Source organism: Electrona antarctica, assembly GCF_951216825.1.
Source record: "Electrona antarctica genome assembly, chromosome: 16".
Lineage (NCBI taxonomy): Eukaryota > Metazoa > Chordata > Actinopteri > Myctophiformes > Myctophidae > Electrona > Electrona antarctica.
In genome coordinates this window covers 39351089-39368315 of record NC_136797.1, presented here as the reverse complement: position 1 = coordinate 39368315, position 17227 = coordinate 39351089, and the positions used below count along the sequence as shown (strand labels likewise).

The window sequence follows — 17227 nt, the reverse complement described above, 5'->3', positions numbered from 1 at the left end:
GTGTTTGCCGGCCACAGAGAGCATGACTTTAGGCAAAATAAGGCCTATGAAGCTTGAGACACCCAGGGCCCAACATGGAAGTACATGCACTTTACAAAGATGGTCAGTGTGACACCAGGTGAAACGGATCACTGCAGCGGGGCAGGGCAGAGAAGGATAAACCATATGCTGCTGGACACTGGGCTTTGGATTTGGATAGCAGGGAACAAATACATCACAGGTGTTAAATTGTGACAACAAACAAATAATGCTTATGGGTAGTTCTCCCAATTAATGTATTTATTATGCCATGTTAGATAACACTGCTCCTTAGGATTCTTTTGATCAGGTCAAACATGGTCAAGTCATGTTAAGATGTTTGAGGCGCCAGGAAGTGACAAATACAGACACCAACAAGACAAGATGCACTAAAGGAAAGCTGTAGTCAAAATGACCAGACTCCTGTACATTTTTGTGTCTCCATAAGGTTTGAAGACATGCCAATGACTTATGTAAATTATGAATTAACAATTGTAATACAACAAGCGCTTTATTATCTTTTCTGCAATGTAATGCAATTTTGAAATAAATAAATACTTAATTATGTCTTATATGTAATGTGTCTTAATTGCAAGTTCACTTAAACCCCAAGCATCACTGCTGCCCATGAACTATTATGCAAAACAGCACTATTTCTCTCTGTCCTAGCTCGGACACAGCTGTTCCACCGGTAAGGAAAGGAGAATAATGAGAAGAATAATGAGAATATTGCTGTTTTTATGTGCAGTACTGTGCAGGTCACTTCTACTTCAGTCCTCACACGCGGAAACATCTTCAGCAAAATATAATAGTTCACTGCTTTAAAGTCACAACAAGAGAGAGAGAGAGAGAGAGAGAGAGAGAGAGATTTGAGAGACACTAATGTGTAATGCTTTATCAGTGTGTCGTCCACAGTAACAGTCTTTGTATTGAGTTTTGCTTTCATGTGAAATGTACCCATTCTGCAAACTGTTAATACTCCAATCAATCAATCAATCAATCAATCAATCAATCAATCAATCAATCAATCAATCAATCAATAATACAAGTACATTTGCCTCTGAGATGTAATGCAGTAGACAAGTATTGACAATTGGAACACTCCAGTAAAGTAATACTTCAGAAAATGTATGTAGTTACTTTCCACTACTGGGAACTGTAGACACTAGCCTAAGGAAAGAATAGAATGGCACGTCTGCTGGATAGCAGGTGCAGCACCAACAGTGGATAAGGCAATATGACAAATAGAAGTTAGCACAATGTAACTTTGTAAAGCTCCCAGTCAAGGATGTATATTAATATAATAAAGCCTTGGGTGAAAGCCAACTTGGCTATGTTATAATTTTAAAAAGCCTTGACTGGGAGCTTTACAAAGTTACAGTGTGCGGACTTAGGAACTCAGTGTAGACACACACACACCCAAAACTAAACATCTGTGAATTATGCCATGGGTTTGACACACAGAGAGAGAGAGATTTTAATATAGGCTGTCGCTACAATGAATGATAGGAAACTATAATACAACAGCGACAGTCAGTGGCCAAACACTATCCCTACAACTTCAGGGATATTATTATATTATTATTATTATTATTATTATTATTATTATTATTATTATTATTATTATTATTATTATTATTATTATTATTATTATTATTATTATTATTATTATTATTCGGATTTGGACAAACTCAACTCCACTCGCAGAAAAGGAAAATTGAAATAGGCCTATTCCACTCAGGCACTCCGACTCACAGCATCTTCAATTCTTCATATTCCTTAGCTCCGTTTGGTTTGGAACCTACAACGGAGCGTGTTCCTTGGGTTCACACAGTCACACAGCACAAGCGAGGATCTCTCTGAGCTGGTCAGTGGTCACATCATGTCAGCAGCTGCCAGCCTGCAGTCCACCGTCTTCAAAGAGGCTCTCGATCCGCAGGCTGGAGAGGTTCGTTCGACACCCATCCACTCACTCGACTAGGGACTGTCGGGCAACTGCCTGGTACGGAAGTAACGGAACTATAGGCCTCATGACATGTGATGATGCTTTAAAGTTGTATTAAATGTAACACTGTTAAAAAGGAGCAGCATGCAGCAACGCCACCAGCAGCACTGAACTGCCAGCCACACATGTAGCCAAGGACCGCGGCGCTATACATCCAGACTGAGTAGGGGGAATAAAAACACGACCTCTACTCAATGGGCTGTTGTTCTCTCAGGCAAACTCAACAAGGATATAGTTTAATCTCGCCGCGACCATATCACGTGGTTCATGTATTGCGCGTGCTTCATCAACACCTATTAATTAGGCCGGGTGTTGTTGGAACTAGTATTTGGAACTGGAAGTGGAACTGTCAACTCTCAAGTTGGGAGGGGGCTGGGGGATACGGGCATATAGATATTACATGCATTTATGTGCCAGATTTAGACATACTGCACGGTGCACATAGTGGCCAGGATGAAGTTAAAACGGTGTGAGAGAGAAAAAGATTCAGTTGGTCAACATTATATAAATCATAAAATGCACATAAATCACGTGGTCTATAGAGGCTACTGTAGATCACACAATAAAGCAAGTATATGCCTTATAAGGCGTGGTTCCTTTGTGGTTCTCAAAGTGGGGTCCGGGGACCCCCTTGTAATACAATATTTTTAGATTGGGGTCCGAGGCCAAATAGCCTTACATATTAATCTGAGAGATCTGTTTAGCCTAAGAAAATGTTTGAGAACACACACAAAATACACAAAATACACAAATACCACGCCTATAGCCTTACTCAACATTTCTATTTTCCACACAACAAAAATAGTCAAAAGCCTATAGCCTATAGGCTAAATAATGTATTGTAATCCAATTTAAATGTATGCAATAAGGCCTATACAACTATAAGCTTATATTCTAATGAGTGCAAATGTGACTTGTCTAATCAACCAAAGCACACGTTGTCTTCTCTATATCTTTTCTAATTAAATGATTTGTATTGGACATCAAAATAAACTGTACAGGATGATTGATCAATTGCTAGTTCAGTTTCATCCACTTTAACCTATTAAGCAATAATGTTGATCCTAGATTCTTTCATCCTAATCAAACAAAACCAATTAAGAGCACACAGTGAGTGAGTGAGGGATCAAGTCCGTTTCATGTTGCACAACCAAAGAACTTAAATTGACAGTTCTGACTGAAATGGCAACATGAACCAATTTAAGACACATGGTACTGGATTTAGCCCAGTGGCCCACTACTATAGTGACACAGTTTTTCATTTATTTAGTACGGGCATATAGATATTACATGCATGTATGTGCCAGATTTAGACATACTGCACGGTGCACATAGTGGCCAGGATGAAGTTAAACGGTGTGAGAGAGAAAAAGATTCAGTTGGTCAACATTATAGAAATCATAAAATGCACATAAATCACGTGGTCTATAGAGGCTGTAGATCACACAATAAAGCAAGTATAGAGATCTGTTTAGCTTATATGAAAATGTTTGAGAACACACACAAAATACACAAATACCACGCCTATAGCCTTACTCAACATTTCTATTTTCCACACAACAAAAATAGTCAAAAGCATAGCCTACATTGTAATCCAATTTAAATGTATATGCAATAAGGCCTATACAACTATAAGCTTATATTGTAATGAGTGCAAATGTGACTTGTCTAATCAACCAAAGCACACGTTGTCTTCTCTATATCTTTTCTAATTAAATGATTTGTATTGGACATCAAAATAAACTGTACAAGATGATTGATCAATTGCTAGTTCAGTTTCATCCACTTTAACCTATTAAGCAATAATGTTGATCCTAGATTCTTTCATCCTAATCAAACAAAACCAATTAAGAGCACACAGTGGCTTTGACTGAAGTCCTACACTGATGGGCTTATATAAGGTAGGGGCTTACCTCTCTAAAGTCCAGCTCACAGCATCAGTCCAGACCAGACAGCGACAAGGCAAGGACCTCTCCTCGTCTTCTAGCTACTTCCACCAGCATCACTTTTTCAACCACGAGAAGGAATTCGGACTAAGCTATTTGGGCTACTTTGGATTATTTCTGTGCCTATACTACTATTTGGATCTCACATTTTTGGAGCAATATCGTGGAATAATAATGTCAGGAGGACCAATTTGGGCTTCCCTCTGCGTGCTTCTGGTGGTTTTGGTGTGTCTTCCACCCGGCACGGAGAGCTACCCGAGGAGCCAGCATGGGGACGCTCTGCTCCACAGAATGCGGGGACTCTCCTCCAGGCCCGGCCACGGCGCTGCCCGGCGCCCCGTGCACGGCCACGGGCACTCCCACGGAGGACTGCCCATGTACATGATGCAGCTCTACAGGACCTTGCTGGCCGACGACAGGGCCGTTGCTGCCGCCAGCGCCAGCCGCACGAAGAGCGAGGATAACCCGCGTCTGCATCACGCCGACTCCGTGGTCAACCTTGTCGCTGAAAGTAAGTAGGCTGTCATTATATAGGCCTATTGGAGATAATTATTATATTCAGGTCAGGTGTCCTGTTTAGAATTGTATTTGTTCATATAATTGAAGTAGCCTACATTTGACGGACGTTAACTAAACGTGATAAATGTTATTGTATTGTATAGTCTACTGCAAGTTATTGCATTCATTTAAAAAATCTTATATAGCCTACTAATCTTCACCACCATGAGCCAATATTAGGCCTGCTTGGACATTGACTCATCATCACATGTCAACTTACCTTCATTAGCTGAACCTTAGTTCAGCTAATGCTGAATTAATGCACAATTTCTTTTTTTTGTTCACAAATAAATATGGCCAACAGACTAATATTTTTCTTCTTCTTTTCTCCTATAAGGTTGTCAACAGAACGGCGAGATGTGGTCAGTCACCTTCGACATATCCACCATGGCTGCCAGCGAGGCAGTGCAGCTGTCGGAGCTCCGCATCCGCCTGCCCGCCTTCAGCCACTCCGCCCATGCCACCGTGGACGTCTACCATGCCCAGAGAGGCCAGGAGCACACGACCAGGCAGTTCCTGGGCCGCGCCTCCGCCACGCCCAGCTCCACGCCCTCCTCCTCCTCCTGGAAGGTTATCGATGTCACCGGGCTGCTCCTCGGCTGGCTGGGGCAGGGTGGTAACCCTACCGCACCCGGACCATCACGAGAGGACGCCCCGGAGGGGGTTCAGAAGGAGGAAGAGGTGGTGGTGGAGCACCTCACGGCTGACCGGGTCATGATGGTGGTCTTCTCCAAGCAGAGCCAGAGCCCGAGAGGCCAGCGAGGAGCCACCACCCTCATCCACACGGCGGAGCAGTCCAAATACGTCACCCTGCAGGACAGGGATGGGGCCGCCGGACCCGAGGCGAGGCATCGTGGGGCGCGGCGAACCAAGAGGCACGGCCACGAGAAAGAGAGAGTCGCCGGGGCGGCTCCCGTAGAATCCCCCTTGGAGAAAGAAAAGAGCGAGGCGGGACCTCTCTGCCGGAAAGTGGACATGTGGGTGGACTTTGACCAACTGGGCTGGAGCGAGTGGATCGTCTATCCCAAACGCTACAACGCCTACCGCTGTGAGGGGAGCTGCCCTTCTCCGGTCGACGAGACCTTCACGCCGACGAATCACGCATACATGCAGAGTCTACTGAAGCTTCACCATCCAGACAGGGTACCATGCCCATCCTGTGTGCCAACCCGCCTGGAATCGCTATCCATGCTGTACTTTGAAAACGGGAAGATGGTGATGAAGCAGCTTGAGGGCATGGTGGTTCAAGAGTGTGGCTGTCATTGAGAAGGGATCTTATGCTCTTGTAAATCCACTACTAGGCCTATACCCATAGGTCTACAGAGAACTTGTGTCTGCTAATCCATAGGCCAATTGTGGTCTGAAGCCACATGTGGCCACAGGCCTGTCGTGTTTGCCGGCCACAGAGAGCATGACTTTAGGCAAAATAAGGCCTATGAAGCTTGAGACACCCAGGGCCCAACATGGAAGTACATGCACTTTACAAAGATGGTCAGTGTGACACCAGGTAGAACGGTTCACTGCAGCGGGGCAGGGCAGAGAAGGATAAACCATATGCTGCTGGACACTGGGCTTTGGATTTGGATAGCAGGGAACAAATACATCACAGGTGTTAAATTGTGACAACAAACACATAATGCTTATGGGTAGTTCTCCCAATTAATGTATTTATTATGCCATGTTAGATAACACTGCTCCTTAGGATTCTTCTGGGTTTTGATCAGGTCAAACATGGTCAAGTCATGTTAAGATGTTTGAGGCGCCAGGAAGTGACAAATACAGACACCAATAAGACAAGATGCACTAAAGGAAAGCTGTAGTCAAAATGACCAGACTCCTGTACATTTTTGTGTCTCCATAAGGTTTGAAGACATGCCAATGACTTATGTAAATTATGAATTAACAATTGTAATATAACAAGCGCTTTATTATCTTTTCTGCAATGTAATGCGATTTTGAAATAAATAAATACTTAATTATGTCTTATATGTAATGTGTCTTAATTGCAAGTTCACTTAAACCCCAAGCGTCACTGCTGCCCATGAACTATTATGCAAAACAGCACTATTTCTCTCTGTCCTAGCTCGGACACAGCTGTTCCAGCTGACAGCTGAAAGGAGAATAATGAGAAGAATAATGAGAATATTGCTGTTTTTATGTGCAGTACTGTGCAGGTCACTTCTACTTCAGTCCTCACACCGCAGAAACATCTGCAGCAAAATATAATAGTTCACTGCTTTAAAGATACAAGTCACAACATTAGTCATGATAACGACATGTGGAGAGAGAGAGAGAGAGAGAGATTTGAGAGACACTAATGAAGGTGCTGTTCTCATCTAGTCTTCACCTATAGATGGTTGAATCATACTGCCCCCTGCTGGATAAATGGGTCTATATTTTGTGTGGACAGTGGTTTATGAGGAGGCCTAGCCTACAGTATAATCTCTGAAATGGAAAGTAAAGTTCCTTAACAATTGTAATTGTAGACCAAATTCAGATACGTCGATTGTCGAACAATTTTTTTTATTTAATTTTAATATAGGCTGCCGCTACAATGAATGATAGGAAACAATAATACAACAGTGGCCAAACACTATCACTACAACTTCAGTTCAGTTTAACAACTGAATCAGTCTTGTGGTTGTTCAATTGAACAATAGCAAACACGCGTAGTCGCGTATTATTATTATTATTATTATTATTATTATTATTATTCGGATTTGGACAATAGGCCTATTCCACTCAGGCACTCTGACTCACAGCATCTTCAATTCTTCATGTTCCTTATTAGCTCCGTTTGGTTTGGAACCTTCAACGGAGCTTGTTCCTTGGGTTCACACAGTCACACAGCACAAGCGAGGATCTCTCTGAGCTGGTCAGTGGTCACATCATGTCAGCAGCTGCCAGCCTGCAGTCCACCGTCTTCAAAGAGGCTCTCGAAGTCTCGATCCGCAGGCTGGAGAGGTTCGTTCGACACCCATCCACTCACTCCAGACTAGGGACTGTCAGGCAACTGCCTGGTACGGAAGTAACGGAACTATAGGCCTCATGACATGTGATGATGCTTTAAAGTTGTATTAAATGTAACACTGTTAAAAAGGAGCAGCATGCAGCAACGCCACCAGCAGCACTGAACTGCCAGCCACACATGTAGGAAGGACCGCGGCGCTATACATCCAGACTGAGTAGGGGGAATAAAAACACGACCTCTACTCAATGGGCTGTTGACTCTCAGGCGTGGTTCATGTATTGCGCGTGCTTCATCAACACCTATTAATTAGGCCGGGTGTTGTTGGAACTAGTATTTGGAAGTGGAACTGTCAACTCTCAAGTTGGGAGGGGGCTGCCTATAGGCCTATATTCACATTCACAATACAGGCTACAATAGCCAGCCAGCCTATAATAAAATGGCAACATTTTAAGACACATGGTACGGGATTTAGCCCAGTGGCCCACTACTATAGTGACACAGTTTTTCATTTATTTAGTACGGGCATATAGATATTACATGCATTTATGTGCCAGATTTAGACATACTGCACGGTGCACATAGTGGCCAGGATGAAGTTAAACGGTGTGAGAGAGAAAAAGATTCAGTTGGTCAACATTATATTAATCATAAAATGCACATAAATCACGTGGTCTATAGAGGCTACTGTAGATCACACAATAAAGCAAGTATAGAGATCTGTTTAGCCTATATGAAAATGTTTGAGAACACACACAAAATACACAAATACCACGCCTATAGCCTTACTCAACATTTCTATTTTCCACACAACAAAAATAGTCAAAAGCCTATAGCCTACATTGTAATCCAATTTAAATGTATGCAATAAGGCCTATACAAGGATAAACTATAAGCTTATATTGTAATGAGTGCAAATGTGACTTGTCTAATCAACCAAAGCACACGTTGTCTTCTCTATATCTTTTCTAATTAAATGATTTGTATTGGACATCAAAATAAACTGTACAAGATGATTGATCAATTGCTAGTTCAGTTTCATCCACTTTAACCTATTAAGCAATAATGTTGATCCTATATTCTTTCATCCTAATCAAACAAAACCAATTAAGAGCACACAGTGAGTGAGTGAGGGATCAAGTCCGTTTCATGTTGCACAACCAAAGAACTTAAATGGACAGTTCTGACTGAAGTCTCATTCACACAATGCACTGCATAACCAATCAAAGGAATCAAAAGGAATCCGTCTTTGTATTACAGTTGTGAACACTTGTGAACCACCTGACGTAGATGACCTGCAGGTCCTCAGTCCCAGTATAGCTCATATAATTCTATATGTATAGTGTGCAACTAAATATAAGACTATGGCTGCGGCATATGGGTTTATGGTCAAGAATGGGCTAATTCATAAAATGTAATAAACTGTTATGTGCTTTATTTTTGTGCTGAAACAAGAATAAGCATTAATTTAATAACAGGTTTCACTGATTCCGAATTTTATATTGTCTCATCTCTAACTATTATTTTATTAGGAAACATCTCTGTGATATTATGATGTTAAAGTTCAGAATGTATATGCAGAATGTCTCATTTCACAATGTTCAAATGTCTAAAAATCTTTCGAAAATAGCAGATCTACAAGCTTGTAGATCGGCTATTTTCAAATGGCCGAAATGTACAGTATATAGGGCTGAAGTTGTATGTTTTGTAATAATAATCAAAATATACAAAGGAACTAATAAGTTAGTAACTAAAGTTTTCAAATAATTGTAGTGGAGTAAGAGTATACAATATTTGCCTCTGAGATGTAGTGAAGTAGAAGTAAATATATGGAAAATTATGCAATTAGTTACTTTTCACTGTGGCATGCCATACAATATACATGACTGCACCTGCACAGCAGGTTTACAGTATGCTATGGCTGCATGCTACTCTTCACTCATATGATTTGCATAAATTAATGTGGATATTGTGTAGAATGATTCTGCTGCCCTCTCTTCTTAACCACATTTATTAAACCTGGCATCCTTCTCTATATCTTTTCTAATTAAATGATTTGTATTGGACATCAAAATAAACTGTACAAGATGATTGATCAATTGCTAGTTCAGTTTCATCCACTTTAACCTATTAAGCAATAATGTTGATCCTATATTCTTTCATCCTAATCAAACAAAACCAATTAAGAGCACACAGTGAGTGAGTGAGGGATCAAGTCCGTTTCATGTTGCACAACCAAAGAACTTAAATGGACAGTTCTGACTGAAGTCTCATTCACACAATGCACTGCATAACCAATCAAAGGAATCAAAAGGAATCCGTCTTTGTATTACAGTTGTGAACACTTGTGAACCCCCTGACGTAGATGACCTGCAGGTCCTCAGTCCCAGTATAGCTCATATAATTCTATATGTATAGTGTGCAACGACATAAAATACAATGACAATGTACCAAAGGACAAACGCCTTTTAATAACTTTCCGGTATTCAAATTGTCAGACAATATAGCCTTGAGGGAATATAATAATTAAATAGTTTAGTCACTTGTTACTGATCAAATGACTGGTGAATGGTCATGATGAAAGTTGTATGCTCAAGCAAACACTATAGCTATAAGTTCAGTCATTGTTCTAAAGTGTCATTGTTTAAGCATATATATTGCACAGAATTCACGCAGCTAATAGCTTTATAATGCTCACGCTCCTGCTGTGGTCATGTTATTAAAAAAAATCTAATCTATAGGCTATGCAAAAAATGGTTGCAAGCTGCATATAATGATGCAATGAGAAACTCATGATGGGGGCAGTGTCAGATGTTTGTCACTGCTGTCACTAATAAGATCATCGTTTTGGACAGAAGTGAACAATATTATTCAAATGTGTTTATTTTGTATTACATATAGGCTAGTTAATAACATTCGTTTTTAGGTAAACACATTGTTGCTGTATAAATTATATGCTGGCGTTGTTATGGTTTTTCTGACATAAGAACACAGCCTTTGAACCTTTGAACATCATAATATCACAGAGATGTTTCCTATTAAAATAATTGTTAGAGATGAGACCATATAAAATTCGGAATCAGTGAAACCTGTTAAAAATTAATGCTTATTCTTGTTTCAGCACAAAAACAAAGCACATAACAGTTTATTACATTTTATGAATTAGCCCATTCTTGACCATAAACCCATATGCCGCAGCCATAGTCTTATATTTAGTATAGACAGTGTCCAATTATATAATGACATTAAAGCCATTATGGACAGAAAATGAAAGCGAACACATCCTATAGGCTACAATATGAAGATCGAGATAATTTTACGATTCGTCCGAATGGTTATGAAAATGATACGATGATTGATATTAAAAGGCAAAAATAAAGTCTCATGAAAATGTTAATTGGCGAAAAAAGAAATAATCCCAGGAGAGAACACGTGAAAATCATGTCAATTATTAGTCCCATTAGAAAAGTCAACAACAATTTATTTTTATTTAACAAAAGGCTCGTAGAGTCGTAGCCTATAATTAGTTTAGGAGGTGGTTTTCCAAACTCATGATTAACTCCCATGCCTCGGTCCCCAATTAATCAGCGCTTTGTGTCCAGATATAATCTGCTTAACTAATATTATTGTCATGTTTCCATCAAAAGGATCCCTAATATGCACAACAACGACAATCAGTCCAAGCTTCTTGGTATTAGAGTTTTCACACATCTCCAATGGCCGATTGGTTTCGATACGAGAAACCCTTTGAGGTCTATCTGTCAGCCAAGGATCACACGGTCACTTCAAAGGCCCGTGGCTTTGACTGAAGTCCTAAAATGATGGGCTTATATAAGGTAGGGGCTTACCTCTCTAAAGTCCAGCTCACAGCATCAGTCCAGACCAGACAGCGACAAGGCAAGGACCTCTCCTCGTCTTCTAGCTAGCATCACTTTTTCAACCACGAGAAGGAATTCGGACTACGCTAGGGCTACTTTGGATTATTTCTGTGCCTATACTACTATTTGGATCTCACATTTTTGGAGCTATATCGTGGAATAATAATGGCAGGAGGACCAATTTGGGCTTCCCTCTGCATGCTTCTGGTGGTTTTGGTGTGTCTTCCACCCGGCACGGAGAGCTACCCGAGGAGCCAGCATGGGGACGCTCTGCTCCACAGAATGCGGGGACTCTCCTCCAGGCCCGGCCACGGCCACGGCGCTGCCCGGCGCCCCGTGCACGGCCACGGGCACTCCCACGGCGGACTGCCCATGTACATGATGCAGCTCTACAGGACCTTGCTGGCCGACGACAGGGCCGCTGCTGCCGCCAGCGCCAGCCGCACGAAGAGCGAGGATAACCCGCGTCTGCATCACGCCGACTCCGTGGTCAACCTCGTCGCTGAAAGTAAGTTATTGCATTAATTTAAAAAATCTTATATAGCCTACTAATCTTCATTTTATGCATCTTATAGCGGAGCAAACCACCATGAGCCATATTAGGCCTGCGTGGACATTGACTCATCATCACATGTCAACTTCATTCATTAGCTGAACCTTAGTTCAGCTAATGCTGAATGAATGCACATTTTTTTTGTTCACAAATAAATATGGACAACAGACTAATATTTTTCTTCTTCTTTTCTCCTCTAAGGTTGTCAACAGAACGGCGAGATGTGGTCAGTCACCTTCGACATGTCCACCATTGCTGCCAGCGAGGCAGTGCAGCTGTCGGAGCTCCGCATCCGCCTGCCCGCCTTCAGCCAGTCCGCCCATGCCACCGTGGACGTCTACCATGCCCAGAGAGGCCAGGAGCACACGACCAGGCAGTTCTTGGGCCGTGCCTCCGCCACGCCCAGCTCCACGCCCTCCTCCTCCTCCTGGAAGGTTATCGATGTCACCGGGCTGCTCCTCGGCTGGCTGGGGCAGGGTGGTAACCCCACAGCACCCGGACCATCACGAGATGACGCCCCGGAGGGGGTTCAGGAGGAGGAAGAGGTGTTGGTGGAGCACCTCACGGCTGACCGGGTCATGATGGTGGTCTTCTCCAAGCAGAGCCAGAGCCCGAGAGCCCAGCGAGGAGCCACCACCCTCATCCACACGGCGGAGCAGTCCAAATACGTCAACCTGCAGGACAGGGATGGGGCCGCCGGACCCGAGGCGAGGCATCGTGGGGCGCGGCGAACCAAGAGGCACGGCCACGAGAAAGAGAGAGTCGCCGGGGCGGCTCCCTTAGAATCCCCCTTGGAGAAAGAAAAGAGCGAGGCGGGACCTCTCTGCCGGAAAGTGGACATGTGGGTGGACTTTGACCAACTGGGCTGGAGCGAGTGGATCGTCTATCCCAAACGCTACAACGCCTACCGCTGTGAGGGGAGCTGCCCTTCTCCGGTCGACGAGACCTTCACGCCGACGAATCACGCATACATGCAGAGTCTACTGAAGCTTCACCATCCAGACAGGGTACCATGCCCATCCTGTGTGCCAACCCGCCTGGAATCGCTATCCATGCTGTACTTTGAAAACGGGAAGATGGTGATGAGGCAGCTTGAGGGCATGGTGGTTCAAGAGTGTGGCTGTCATTGAGAAGGGATCTTATGCCCTTGTAAATCCACTACTAGGCCTATACCCATAGGTCTACAGAGAACTTGTGTCTGCTAATCCATAGGCCAATTGTGGTCTGAAGCCACATGTGGCCACAGGCCTGTCGTGTTTGCCGGCCACAGAGAGCATGACTTTAGGCAAAATAAGGCCTATGAAGCTTGAGACACCCAGGGCCCAACATGGAAGTACATGCACTTTACAAAGATGGTCAGTGTGACACCAGGTAGAACGGATCACTGCAGCGGGGCAGGGCAGAGAAGGATAAACCATATGCTGCTGGACACTGGGCTTTGGATTTGGATAGCAGGGAACAAATACATCACAGGTGTTAAATTGTGACAACAAACACATAATGCTTATGGGTAGTTCTCCCAATTAATGTATTTATTATGCCATGTTAGATAACACTGCTCCTTAGGATTCTTCTGGGTTTTGATCAGGTCAAACATGGTCAAGTCATGTTAAGATGTTTGAGGCGCCAGTAAGTGACAAATACAGACACCAACAAGACAAGATGCACTAAAGGAAAGCTGTAGTCAAAATGACCAGACTCCTGTACATTTTTGTGTCTCCATAAGGTTTGAAGACATGCCAATGACTTATGTAAATTATGAATTAACAATTGTAATATAACAAGCGCTTTATTATTATTACTTTTCTGCAATGTAATGCAATTTTGACCATGAAATAAATTATGTCTAAAATAATTATGTCTTATGTGTCTTAATTGCAAGTTCACTTAAACCCCAAGCGGCCGCTCCTGAGTCACTGCTGCCCATGAACTATTATGCAAAACAGCACTATTTCTCTCTGTCCTAGCTCGGACACAGCTGTTCCACCGGTAAGGAAAGGAGAATAATGAGAATATTGCTGTTTTTATGTGCAGTACTGTGCAGGTCACTTCTACTTCAGTCCTCACACCGCGGAAACATCTGCAGCAAAAAATAATAGTTCACTGCTTTAAAGATACAAGTCACAACTTGTCACAACATTAGTCATGATAACGACATGTGGAGTTCAGTTTTTTTAATTGAACCCAGAAGTACCGAGGGTGATGTTGAAGCCAACTCTGTCGTACAACTTTATCCTGAACTGAAAACAGCAAAAAAAAGCAGCACTTTGTGAGCTTATAAATCTGTTATTATTAGATCTGCTATTTTCGGCCCAGCCAGGACACTGCTGTACGTTGAATAAATCACTCTTCATGTAAACCTTATAGTTTACACAAACAACAGCTTTAATAACCGTGGTTTGAAACCTTTTCAAACCTGAGGATATTTCCAGTATGTGTTTATGTCAATAGAAAGACTAAGAAGGCGGGTAAAATCTGCACAGGGTATTCCTAAATGCAACCTCAGTAAAACTAATACTAAACCTAACCTTATTCCTCAACCTAACCTCAGTAAAACTATGCCTAAACCCAAAAGTATTCCTAACCGTATAACCTCAGTAAAACGAATACAAGAACCGCCGGTAGGAAAGAAATGGGGCAGAGTGTGTATTGGTCATGTTGATATTACATTGTCGTCTGACAGTTTATTACTTACTTATTATCATTAATCACCGTCCAAACACGTCTCTGACTCTGTTGGGAGTGTCAATGATTTTATTTATGCTTAATAAATCATTCCATACACAAATAAAAATACTGTACAAGTAATTTTCAACTGTTATGTTCAACCCTTGGTCACTTCCTCAACAAAAACAGTCACGGTTGAAAGTTAAGCGCTCGTTAAATTGGCAGACTATTTTGATTTAGTTTCATGCTTCGATTACGCTCCTAGACACATTTCTACACATATTGATAGCTACAGACGGTTTTGTACTATTACAAAATACAGATATTTCAAACACTAATACTGACATCACAAATAAAACTGCTTCTTGCATGTGTCACACACACACACACACACACACACACACACACACACACACACACACACACACACACACACACACACACACACACACACACACACACACACACACACACACACACACACACACAATAAGAACAGTAAGAAGAACTGTGTCCACTGGCTTAGCAAGGCATGTTGTAGCTGATTCTTCAAATATCCATTTCAAACTGGGCATCTGGGGAAAGAAAATGATGCAATTCAGTAAACACGAATGCACGGACGGACACACACGTACAGTTATATTCAATTCACCCTCTATTAACATGTAACCCTAATCTTAACCATCACCACTGTACACTATGGCTAACCATAACCCTAGCCTATTCTAATTCTAACCCTGCACACCCTGCACAAAAATACAATATATAGTGCAGTGAGAAATGTACCTGTACTTTCATCTGGCAGGGGGCTGTGGTTTGAATCGTGATGGGCAACGGTGTCTGAGCAGTCAGGTTTCAGTGGCCTGGTGACGCCTGGGATATCAGGCAGGATAGGCGGAGTGGACGCCAGGGGAGACAGTCGACACTGCAGCAGGAACTTTCTGTCATAGATGATTCTGGTTCCTGGGTTGCAGGAAGTTCAGTCGTATGCAGGATTCACACAGGGGGGGGGCAGAAAAAAAATGGAAGATGATTATTTATTTATGTATTTACATTGCACCACTTTCACCATGGGCACTTACAAGCAATAATTCATCTTTAAGATTTAGTTTCAGAGGATTGATTTGTGGCATGAATGTCATGTCCAACGGTTTCAACAGCCTACTTGACAATACCTTTAAAATAAGTTGTATAAAGTTTATTCAATGGAGCGCATGTGAACACGAATAACACAACTTTTTCTGCCATCAGTTTCTTAGCACTGCAGTAATAAAGGAAACCATTCATGTAAGATGTTTTGGAGCTGGACACATTCCAAAACAAAATGTGAACTGACCTTATCAAGATACAGTAGCATGTGACGACTTTGAATTGCACAATAGCAGTGTGTGACTCAAGCTATACCAGAAGATAAAAAAAACCACACACACAGTAATTACCCAAATTAAAGTGTAAATTAAGCATTTTGCCTTCAATGAATTGAGTTCATTCATGCTAATTTAAAATAGGCCTACTGTAAGTGACAGTGAGCCTTTGGTCTAGCAAATAGGCTACATCTGTAGTTTGTTAAAAGGTGCATGTAGCCTAGGGCAGGATATATAAATACGATGTAGCTACTACAATAGGAGAAACTGCAGAAACATTGCGTACGACAAATACTAGTATAGTCTACATTAAATATATCTATGTGGTCTGCCTTAATAACATTTGGTTCTCTGAATTCTGACATTCACTAATAGGCATGGTGGAAAGTGACAGGTATTTTTAGATAAAAAGTAACTAAGTACATTTACTCAAGCACGTACTGTACTTAAGTAACATTTGAGGTACTTTTACTTTACTGGAGCATTTACAATATCCAATACTTTTACAAGCTCACAATGTGCATTGTGAGCTCATAGATCTGCATTTTTCACCAGATGTTTTATACATTTGACATTTTGAAAAGGGACATTCTGCATAATGAGTAGGCTACTTTTACTTTTGGTACTTTTTTATGCCAACAATACTCGTGCACTTTTACTCAAGTACATTTTGAGTTCCGGACACACACACACACACACACACACACACACACACACACACACACACGACACACACACACACACAGCTGGCAGCTGGGATTCTTAGCCTACCTCCCGGGGTGGTGCTGAACAGAGTTCCTCCAGGGGTAGTGGAGTAATCATGGGGCATCAGAGCCGCATCGTGGATGAGAACTCGTCTGGTGGCAGGAATGGCCTGACTTGTGGTGGTGGTCTGAGTTGACATGTCCTATACAATAGCTGTTAACAGGCAGCAACAACAACAACAACACTGCACCGTCTCAAACGCTTATAGTATATAGCCTTAGTAGCCTACTAACACGCTACCAGACCACGTAGACACAAATAAAAGACGGTGCTCCTTCTGTCCTGCTGTGGGAATGTTTTGGAGATCTGACGTTCCGACCTGCTGCTGTCACTCGCGTATCACTGGAGCTACCACGTGTTCCCCGCACACGCACTCCAAAACAACCAGAGGCTTCCGTGTAAACAGCGTGATCGAGGGACGGACCAGCTACTGATTGGCTGAGAGAGAGGGCGCGTCGTCATTCTTTCACACTGACTGGTAACACTCAACACTCCTAGTAGTCTC

General features: G+C 42.3%; 3 protein-coding genes across 3 annotated transcripts; 2 read left to right on the top strand and 1 right to left on the bottom strand.

The window, feature by feature from the left end:
- Positions 1–4143: 4143 nt before the first annotated feature.
- LOC306939457 (nodal homolog) lies at positions 4144–5793 on the top strand (the record flags this gene model as incomplete). The annotated part of the gene is made up of 2 exons (XM_079524044.1): positions 4144–4480; positions 4865–5793. The coding sequence occupies 2 exons, from the start codon at positions 4144–4146 to the stop codon at positions 5791–5793; spliced, it is 1266 nt and encodes a 421-aa protein (XP_079380170.1).
- A 6369-nt stretch (positions 5794–12162) lies between these two features.
- On the top strand, positions 12163–13056 carry LOC306939456 (nodal homolog; the record flags this gene model as incomplete). The annotated part of the gene is made up of 1 exon (XM_079524043.1): positions 12163–13056. Exon 1 carries the CDS (start codon positions 12169–12171, stop codon positions 13054–13056), a length of 888 nt encoding a protein of 295 aa, XP_079380169.1. The 5' UTR covers positions 12163–12168.
- A 1546-nt stretch (positions 13057–14602) lies between these two features.
- LOC306939609 (eukaryotic translation initiation factor 4E-binding protein 1-like) lies at positions 14603–17090 on the bottom strand. The gene is made up of 3 exons (XM_079524234.1): positions 16729–17090; positions 15380–15556; positions 14603–15168 (listed from the first exon to the last, which is right to left on the bottom strand). The coding sequence occupies exons 1-3, from the start codon at positions 16859–16861 to the stop codon at positions 15143–15145; spliced, it is 336 nt and encodes a 111-aa protein (XP_079380360.1). The 5' UTR covers positions 16862–17090; the 3' UTR covers positions 14603–15142.
- Positions 17091–17227: the final 137 nt, after the last annotated feature.

Bases quoted from the DNA above. Each gene is read 5' to 3' on its own strand.
- LOC306939609 (XM_079524234.1), bottom strand. From the start codon at position 16,861: ATGTCAACTCAGACCACCACCACAAGTCAGGCCATTCCTGCCACCAGA. The intron at 15,557-16,728 runs GTAGGCTAAGAA...CCTGCAACCCAG, and splicing joins GTTCAGCACCACCCCGGGAG to GAACCAGAATCATCTATGAC. The intron at 15,169-15,379 runs GTACATTTCTCA...TTCTTTCCCCAG, and splicing joins CCTGCCAGATGAAAGTACAG to ATGCCCAGTTTGAAATGGAT.